This window comes from Elephas maximus, chromosome 7 (assembly GCF_024166365.1).
Source record: "Elephas maximus indicus isolate mEleMax1 chromosome 7, mEleMax1 primary haplotype, whole genome shotgun sequence".
Lineage (NCBI taxonomy): Eukaryota > Metazoa > Chordata > Mammalia > Proboscidea > Elephantidae > Elephas > Elephas maximus.
In genome coordinates this window covers 6,671,578-6,681,647 of record NC_064825.1, presented here as the reverse complement: position 1 = coordinate 6,681,647, position 10,070 = coordinate 6,671,578, and the positions used below count along the sequence as shown (strand labels likewise).

General features: G+C 36.7%; 1 protein-coding gene across 3 annotated transcripts; it reads left to right on the top strand.

The window, feature by feature from the left end:
* The first annotated feature begins 2,721 nt into the window (after positions 1-2,721).
* Positions 2,722-6,902, top strand: TEX12 (testis expressed 12). 3 transcript variants are annotated; one of them, XM_049889312.1, is made up of 6 exons: positions 2,836-2,848; positions 3,542-3,597; positions 4,483-4,561; positions 5,553-5,664; positions 5,749-5,800; positions 6,539-6,902. In XM_049889312.1, the coding sequence occupies exons 3-6, from the start codon at positions 4,499-4,501 to the stop codon at positions 6,681-6,683; spliced, it is 372 nt and encodes a 123-aa protein (XP_049745269.1). In that variant the 5' UTR covers positions 2,836-2,848; positions 3,542-3,597; positions 4,483-4,498; the 3' UTR covers positions 6,684-6,902. The 3 variants fall into 3 exon arrangements, with proteins under 3 accessions (XP_049745266.1, XP_049745268.1, XP_049745269.1); XM_049889309.1 differs by lacking the exons at positions 2,836-2,848; positions 3,542-3,597 and adding an exon at positions 2,722-2,795; XM_049889311.1 differs by lacking the exon at positions 3,542-3,597 and having other exon boundaries at positions 2,761-2,848.
* Positions 6,903-10,070: the final 3,168 nt, after the last annotated feature.

Here is a 10,070-nt window from a genome sequence, read left to right as displayed (position 1 = left end):
CTCTCTTTCTGCTTTTGGACTTTCTGATCACACACTCTTCGGCACAAAACTTCCCCGGATTGTGTTAATTCATATCTAACAGTGTGAAATAATCAATCCTATTGGAGTTAATTCTTACAATGTAATCAGAGCACCTAAAATAACTTTTAAAGAGCAGAGTGTAAATATCCCAACTTTGAAAGTGATTAAAAGAAACAAAATTTTGTAGACATTTTTTCCTTGAATATATGCCAATAGTATTAACTTGCTAGCAAAAGAATTAACAAGGTGATTTTTTGTTGTTGCTTTTGGTTTTTTGGCCAGTTCAAAGACAGTATGAAAACAGAGAGGTTCTGGAGTTACAAAACAAATTGCTTCCATAAGCAGCTATTTCTTTTCGTTTGGTTCTGAGCAAGGTAAGACGGCTTTCATTTCATAAGGTGATAAAAACATCATGTCCGTAACAGTGATTACAAAGGAAGTCTGTAGAAGGATGGTCTGAGGAACTTGGTGTGGTGACTATCAGAAGAAAAAAAAAATATCTATGACATTTAAAGTGTATGATAAGAATACGTATGTGACTGAAAAAACAAGGTTTCATCCTTCAACTGTAGTGTCCAATAGGGCCAATTAACATGAAAACATGAGATGGGATCAAACAGCACCAAAAAAGCTCTAATTTTTAATAGCCCATTGCTAGTGATTTTTTTTTTCCAGTTTTAAAGATGTAGAATGCACAATTTATCTATTTTTTAGTTTTGGGACAAACTTTTTCTAGTGCCTGTCTACTTAATAGGCTTGTTTGAGAAGATTCAATGAGAACCTTTTGCATATTTTAAAGCACTAGACAACTATAACTACCTCCCCCCACAACTCAGGCTTACTTACTTTTCATCCATTTTTTTCTCTAACTTATACAGTGGAGATGAGCTAGTTAAAAAATAAAATAAATGTCCATGATGTTCTCCTAATTTGATTAAAGCATTTATATATTAGGCGGAATCATTTTTTCCTGGAAATATTTTAAGAACCAGATGGATAACCACCTGTCTAGATATAAATGTAAAGGCTGGGTGAGGAATTAGATCAGTATTTCCCAGCCATTTGGATTTAATGGATTGTTAAAATAATAGCAACAATAATGATAATAATGAAGAAGAGATTATCACTGAGTAGGCAGCTTTATATTTCACCAATAAGGACATTCAAAAATTCAAAAATCTTTTTATTTTTGTTTCATGAAAGGACACTTCAATACCACAAGAATTAGGAAAGACACAGTATCAAAATAAAGGACAGTCCTTTAAAGTGAATGCACTTAGCTTTATGGAAAACTTACTACTTTTTCCTTCATTTTACCACAGGTGGTGAAAATTTCAACACAGATTGACAGTGATTGATACTGTTACAAACTGTGCCATTAACTTCACCATAATCAAACAGCTTTACTATAGTTATCTAGGTCAGCGTAGTTTCTCAAAAAATAAACAAAATAAATGGACGACTTGAACATAAATTGATGCCCAAAAAACAAACATAAATTGACTCAAAGATGTAGAACCTATTCTAGGTTCTCAACATTTTTTTCTTTTAATATTTTAGAACTGTATTTCACAATTTTAGCAAATCAAGTTAAACTAATATAATTGGCATTTTCACAGACAGCAAATATATGTATATATGCATACATATACACACAGTACTTCCAAGCCTTGATAACAACTAACATTTAAATACAAAAAAGGGAAGAAAACATTAATAATGTATACATGTTAATATAACTTGATAAGGTTTAAGATTGTGTACTTGAAATTTATGGAGGAGTGTTATTGACCTTTGTTTTATGAGATGATAATGCTCTTTCAATTTTTTTCTCCCATGACCAACTAGGTATAAGTTTAAAATGCGTCTGCCTTTGAAATCGCAGGTCAAAGTCTCCACATTAATGCACCAAATGAGGCTAAACTACAAGTATGTGAGGCACGAGTGTTAGAGCATTTTTAAAAAGCTAATTAAGTTTACTAAATTAACTGATGCATCAAGAAAGGAATTTTCTAAATGAGTATGATTCTAAAAGTTTGTTTGCACCACAGAAAAGAAGAAAAAGAGACTCTGGATTTAGGAGCCTTGTTTGTGCATCAGGGCAACTCAGGTTTAAACCCTTTTTTCAGGCAAATTATTTAAAACAGGATATAACTTTCAATGGAAAAGAGGGAATGGGTGTAGTATTTTAGCCCTGGTGGCACAGTGGTTAAGCGCTCGGCTGCTACCCCAAAGGTCTGCGGTTGGAACCGATCAGCCACTCCATCAGAGAAAAGACGTGGCAGTCTGCTTCCCTACAAATTACGAGCCTTGGAAACCCTGTGGGGCAGTTCTACTCTGTCCCTCAGAGTCGCTATGAGTTCGAATCGACTGGAGGGCGGTGGGTTTGGTTTGGTTTTACTGAGATTCCAGGCAGCTGGGCACACCCAGGCCTTGCTGTGGCAGCTCTTCTTTCTTGAGAGGCCAGTTACAACTTTTTCCCTTCCCCACCAACCACATACGTTCAGAGGCGGGGAGAGATTTTTCACAGAGATTCCCGGGGAGGAAAGAAAAAACAGAAAAAGAGGTAAGTAGAAGAAGGCCGCTTTCCCGTACGATCGCGAAGGGCCGCAGGCCAGACCCGGGAGGGCTCGCGCGCCAGTCGGGGGGGGCGCGGCCCCGTCACGTGGCTCGCGCGCTGACCGCCGGGAGCGCCGCGCGCTGAGCGCCGCCTGCGGATTCTTCACACTCGCGCGCGCGCCACCCTCGTTCCCGCGCTTTCGCTGACTGGGAAGGTCCCGACGCTGGGTGGAGTGGTTTTGGGGTGGGACTAGAGGGATGAACGCCGGTGAGAGTATGACTATGAGGCAGTGAGAGGGCGGATGCTTCCTCTCGGGGTCTATTGTGGGGGGCTAAGCACAAGTAGGGCAAAAAGGGGGTAGGTTCTGGGGGGGGCAGGAAGGAGAAAAAGTTAGGTGAAATGGCCTGAGGGGCCGCGGTGGCGTTGAGAAAAAGAAACGTGAAAGAAAAGAGTTGTGTAAGGCAAAGGGGGTAGTGCTTGGTTATGACTTGTCACCAACGCCTTAGATTGCATAGTTTGGGCTTGTTGCTGTGAATGATTATTTGTCACAGAATGAGTACTAGACTCTTGACCAGGCCTGGATTCAGATAAACTGGGGACTTAAGTTATGACAGAGCCCTGGTGGCACAGTGGTTAAGATTTGTGCTGCTGACCAAAAAGGTCTGCTGTTCGAATCCACCAGCCGCTCCTTGGAAACCCTATGGGGCAGTTCTACACTGTCCTATAGGGTTGCTATGAGTTGGAATTGACTCGACGACAACGGGTTTGGTTTTTTTTTGGTTTAAGTTATGACAGAAAAATTAGTCTACTTTTACAGAAACAAAGAATTAGCTAGAAAGTTTTAATTTGACACATGTGCACATTCTATTATTTGTGAAAGTAGAGCAAAAGTGTAGAAAAGAAAACGGGAAAGGGAAAGGAGAACAACCCTCATGTTGCCTTCTTTGAAACATTTTCCAGCTTTCCAAGGCAAAGTCAACCCTGCTGTACATGTGTAGTATATTAAAGTTATAAAGGTACTGACAGGAATGTAGAGGCACTATATGGGATTTACTAAACAAAAATCTTTATAGTTTGTTGTTGCTGTCTGTCTTAATAATCAAACAGATTGATTACGGTTATCCAGGTCAGCAAAGTTTTTCGAAGAACAAAGTAAATCGATGACTTGAATATAGACAGGGCTCCTCATCTCTAAGATGTAGAACACATTTTATATTCTCAACAATTTTTCTTTAGACTTAATCTTTCAGACACCTAGGGAAAAAACCTTCAGAATTTATGGGAAAGTAACTTAAAATTTAATGCTATATGAAGGTAAAGTAGGACAGTGGAAATAATCTAGAAGAGTGAGGAGATCTTGGTTCTGGTGTGGCCCAGTTTCACTTGTTTGAACTTGGTCAACCATCCCTGTCCCTGTTTTTTCATTTGTAAAAAAAGAGATTGAATTAGATGAACTCTAAGATCTACTCCAACATTAAGATTTTGTGAAGATAAAAGAATCCTAAATGAGCCAACCCCGAAACAAGGCAAAAGTGCTGAAGAAGCTAGTTTGGCTGAGTGCATAAAGAGGAGTAGCTGGAAATGATGGGACTGGTAGATTGGCACCAGGTGATTTAAGACCTTGGCTGCCATGCTATGAAATTTGAACATATTCTGGAGGCAATGGATATTCAAAGGAAGGATTTCGAGTTAAGGGAATGCAGGAATCAGAGTTTTGAAAAGATCACCCAAACAGCAGTTGGTAGGATGAAGTAGAGAAGGGAGAAATCGAATAGTTTAGGTGGCAGATGAGAGCCTAAAGTAAAACAGTGGCAGTAGGAGTGGAAACAAAGGGAAAGTTTCAAGAGAGCTGTGTAGCATAGAGTTTGAAGCGAATTTTGGCATTGTTGTAAATTTTGCAGCTTATACCTCCAGAATATGATGGCAAGCCACCTTGTGAAACCTGATACTAGAAGTTGCAAGAGACCAAGAGAGTTGGAGGTAAAATGACCCTGGAGCCTTACTTAATCTTTTTATTCTATTTTATATACCTCTCAAAGTTCTTCCATTTAAGAAAGTTCTGTTGATAAATGCAATTTAATGTTGTCATAGGCCCAGAGCTAGATTTGTCCCAGTGGTCTCTATGTTGACTCCAACAGCTCTTTTCTAAAGATAGGCCTCCAAGAACTATTGGGAAATTTCTTTGTGGTTGTCATACAGAGACAAATTTTATGCTTTTACGATATATAGGACTTAAAATAGTTATTTTGCTATGATCAGATACCTAGGGCACAATAGTTACTGGTGTTTTTAAAGAAGGGGACTCACTGTACCCTCTCCCTCTTCACTACTATCCCCACCAACTGATTTGTTTGGCTTGGGTCATTATTTGCTCTCTTGAATATTATATTGTCTTGAAAATTTGGTAAGCATTGTCCAAGTGACAGCTTTGCTATTTTATATATTGCTATGGAAACATCAACTGGTTCAAAATACAGGAAGCTTTTTCATTGGGGGATTAAAACCGTATGAAAAGTCTAATTTAAAACCAAAATAAAATTTAGTAGGTTGAGCAAGGTGCTTCTTGGCTTAAAAGTTTCCTTGATAATAACATTTCAAAATGACTTATTAGGGCACAAAAGTATATAATTTCTGGCATGTTTGCTTTTTTTCTGAAAAATGTTTAATTGCTTTTTAAAAAAATAGAGTTTATATGTCCTCAAGGAGACTTGGTGGCACAGTGGTTAAAGCGGTTGGCTGCTAAGCAAAAGGTTGGCAGTTTGAACCCACCAGCTGCTCCGAGGGAGAAAGATGTGGCAGTCTGCTTCCGTAAAGATTTACAGCCTTGGAAACCCAGTGGGGCAGTTCTGCTGTGTCCTACTGAGTTGCTATGAGTTGGAATCAACTTGATGGCAGTGGGTTTGGTTTGGTTTGGGTATGTCCTCAAGATCTTATTGAGTATATACTTGTTTTCCTTGCTTTCTTCCATTAGCCTCAAATGCCAGATAGTCCACAGCTGTCCTCTCTTGGAAAATCAGATTCATCTTTCTCTGAAAGCTCTGGACTGTTTTATAAAGATGAAGCCCTGGAGAAAGATTTGAATGGTGATGTATAAAATGCTTATATTTCTCTGTAAAAGAACACCACATTGATTTTATAATGTAGAAGGTTTTTTTTTTTTTTAACAGATATGAGCAAGGAAATTAATCTAATGCTGTCTACATATGCAAAGATCTTAAGGCAAGTACTTATAGTATATTTTCTTGAGTCCCTTCCTTAGAAGGTTTTTTTGGAAACTCCATAATAGGAAGTTTAGTTTAGTGGCTGAAAAACCTATTCAGTAATTATAATTTTGGAATTTTTTAATTCTACCTCAGTTTCTTGTAATAGATTAGTTAGTTATTTTCAGGCAATACACCCAACTTTTCCACTAAATAGCCTTTGTTTACCTATTGCCAGAAGTAATACCGGCCTGGATACATAATGATCTCTAATTAGATGACATTACATGTTAAATTTTATGTAAAAACTTCTTTGAGAAAAATACAGTTTGGCTGAAATTAATGATAATAGGGCAATATTAAAGACAAATATTTATTTTACATATTTGTATTTATCTAGATATTTGAAGTTGGAATTTAAATATTTAATTGACCTGAGATCATTATGTTTTATAAGGCAGTTTTAGAAACCACTGGGCAGTCACTGTATTTGAGTAATAGTTTGTGTGGCTTTTAAAAGAATATAGTTTAATATTAGAGTTATAATGTATAGGACATGCTTTCTGCTGTGTGGGGAGATATATTAAGCAGTCAAGAATATTTGTGGGACCAACTTCACTTTTACTGAAGAGTGAATAAATTTTTGGTGCACAAAGCCATTTAAATTAAATTGGTAACATAGTAAAGAACATCACTCTGATGATGTGTTTAGGCATTGTAACTTTTTAGTTTAATGTAAAACTTTTTTTCTCATTAGTGAGAGAGCAGCCGTAGATGCATCTTACATTGATGAGCTAGATGGACTCTTCAAAGAAGCCAATACTATTGAAAACTTCCTAATACAAAAGAGAGAGCTCCTGAGACAGAGGTTTATGGTGATTGCAAACACACTGCACAGATAAAGTTGTGTCTTTAAAATAAGCTGAGAATTTAAGCTATGTATCCCATTATTATTGTAATGAAAAAATAATATTTATGCTTTGAAATCTCTCTAGTTTTAAAAGAAAATGTATTCCTTAAACATAGAAGGGGACATTCCTTGAATTTCTTTTCTAGATTTAAAAGAATCTTTAAACCGAACATTAATATGAAGTATGTTGTTTTGTTTTGAGGGTGGAATATTTGAGACATTTTATAAAAACATATGTAGATTCTTTCATTTTTCTTAAAACTCCTACCCTTTCTTATAAAAGGGACTTAATGAGTTAATTTGATAAAGCTTAACAGTATTGTACTTTTTTATTTATAGTATTTTTTAAAGTAGCAGATAGCTTTGGAGATTGTTTTAAAATGTTTTGTTCTTTTTTTAATGGTCGTATTATTTAAAAAAATTAAAACCTTAAAGATAATTTGTCTGTTTTTTCAATATGTAGTAAACTATAACTGTGTGCTGTTGCTACTTAATATAATTTGATTATCTTCACTCTTAGTTATTATGTATGCCTGACAAAAATTTTGCATTTAAAATTATTTTCTTGTACTAAAAGAAATAAAATAAAAACCAGAAATTATTAACCAGAACCTTGTATGAGTTGACTTTTTTACGCATTAACCATATCAATGTGTGCAGTTAATTGATTATATTCAGAAGCCTTAGCAGAGTATGGTATGGAATGAAGGTTAGTGGTCCAGAAGTAGAAATTGGCTTAAACAACAAGACAACCTTGGCAAGTCACTTCAGTCCTATTATAATTCAGAAATTTAATTTGGATTACAGGATCTCTAATACCAATCTAGCTAAAAAAGTTCCCCCTTTCATGTTAGGTACTACAACTATCTTATTGAAAACTTTCAATATGCTATATAAATACATGGAATAACTTTATTAATCAGATTATTTTTAAATCACAGCACCTATTTTTCAATCATATAGAAAATCCAATTTATTTTATGTGTGTTTTGCCAATATAAACAATCACAAATTTGGACCCACTTGCAAATAGTACCACAGGGAATTTGGCATTCCTCAGGTAGAAAGCATGTTTACCTTGCTGCTGCCTGAAGTAAAATAAAATCTCATTTCATTAAAGTGTTATTAAGGCATATATAAACTGTATAACAAATACCCATACAAAAAAAGGATGACAACAGTAAAATAAAATAATATTTACCAAAAAATTGGATATTAAGTAGAAAAGATTATTGTTTTAGAGATATACACTGATGGCACAGGATAGGCTGGAGGTCAATAAAGTAACTATAAAAAATGAAAATTTTTAATACTAAATGAGTTAATGTTAGTGGATTTTGAGTCATTCATTTACCTTACAGAGTCCTTTAGTATTCTAAATACAAAATAACTACTGAGTCTACTCCATCATCAATAAGTAATGTTCTTGAGTTATTTTTTCCAAGCATGTATTATTAATGTGAAAGATAAGGCCAACAGATTGCAGTATGAGCTGTGGGAGTTGCTAGAATGCATTTTAGCCAAGGGAGTTAGAGAGGTTGATTTTGAATTGAATTTTTGAAAAGTAAAGAGGGAGGGTATTTCAGAGAAAAGTTTGTTCAAAGGCACAGAGGAACAAAAACTCATAGTATGTTAGAAAATCACTTTACTGGAATCAGAGTTCACAAAGGGGAATACTGCTAGAGAGCAGAGACTGAATCTTGTTACTTCATATTCTCAGTCCGTAGCACAGTATTTGATATATTGGTCCTTATAAATGTTTGTTAAATTAATGAAATTATATATGATTATAAGTTTTTTAAGGGCATACCTTCACAGGGCCTTACTCATACTAGATTGTGAGAAAATGTCATGTAAATTAAATGAATAGAAAAGGAAGGAAGAAATGATAGAAAAGCAGAGAGACAAAAGATGAAAGGAAGGTTGTGGCCAGATTGTAGAGTCCTTTATTGCCAGACTAAATTTGGACTTTATTCTATGAGGAAAGAGGAGATATGGATACTTCATAAGAGAAGTGTGGCATAATGAAACTGATCCTGTGAATCAGATGACTTAACTGTAATGTGAGGACAGATTCAAAAGAGGAGAGAATTTAGGGAGAGAGACTTTTACTGGTGGTCCAATCGCCTTATATGGTTGTGAAAGCTGGACAGTGAGTAAGGAAGACTGAAGAGGAATTGACGCCTTTGAATTGTGGCATTGGCAAGAAATATTAAATATACCGTGGACTACCAAAGGAATGAACAAGTCTGTCTTGGAAGAAGTACAGCCAGAATGCTCCTCAGAAGCAAGGATGGCGAGACTATGTCTCACATACTTTGGACATGTTATCAGGAGGGATCAGTCCTTGGAGAAGGACACCGTGCTTGATAAAGTGGAGGGTCAGGGAAAAAGAAGACCCTCCATGTGACGGAATGACACAGTGGCTACTACAATGGGCTCGAGCATAACCACGGTTGTGAGGATGGCACAGGACCGTGCAGTGTTTTGTTGTATACAGGGTCGCTGTGGGTCGGAATTGACCCCACCGCACCTAGCAACAGCAACGATTTTAATAGGTCAAATAGCTACTCAGAGATAGGTTGTTGTGATACTTGCCAGGGAAATGAGGCCAAGAAACATTGTAAGCAGACAAAGCCCCACTCGGTGCCCCAAATCTGTCAGTGAGCCAGGAAGTGCTATGAGTGTTCACTGTTTAGTGGTGCATACAGCTGCCAGACAGTCTGAGGATCTGGAAATCATGGAATCTGCTGGTACTGAACTCAAAAGTGTTTTTTAAGAGTCTATCTCTGTTTTTTTCAGCAATCTTTCTGCCATTGCAATGAGTTTCCGTTCTGTGAAAGTGCATTGGGTCCCACGTAGGGGATTTGCCGCTTCCTCCTCCCTGTTCTCCTATTTCTACCATTGTGCATTTAGAATTTTGTACCTCTTTCTGAAGATTACCGGGATCTTTTGAAGTTTTCCGCTCTGTGTGGAGTGATACAGGCAGCAATACCACAGAGCGGGAAGTTAAAGAAGGCTGAGCCAGGATTTGTTTCCTTATCGTCAGGAAAACATCCTTCTGTGTATTTTATACAGCAGGATACAATACTTTTTATCACTCAACAGTGCCTAGCATTTTGTGGAATGAATAAAATAATTCAAAGGAAGAAGATATTACATTTTGTTGGATTGATCATTAAAAGCTATGTAAATAATTATGTTCAGTGAAATAAGTCAATCACAAAAGGATGAGTGTTGTATGATCTCACTTATATAAAAAGACAAGAAAAGGCAAACATATAGAGAGGGAAGTTTATTAGTGGTTACCAGCGGTGGGAGGGAGGGAGGAGGAGGGGCTTAACGGTGACGGAAAAATCTCATTGAGTAAGGTTGAGTT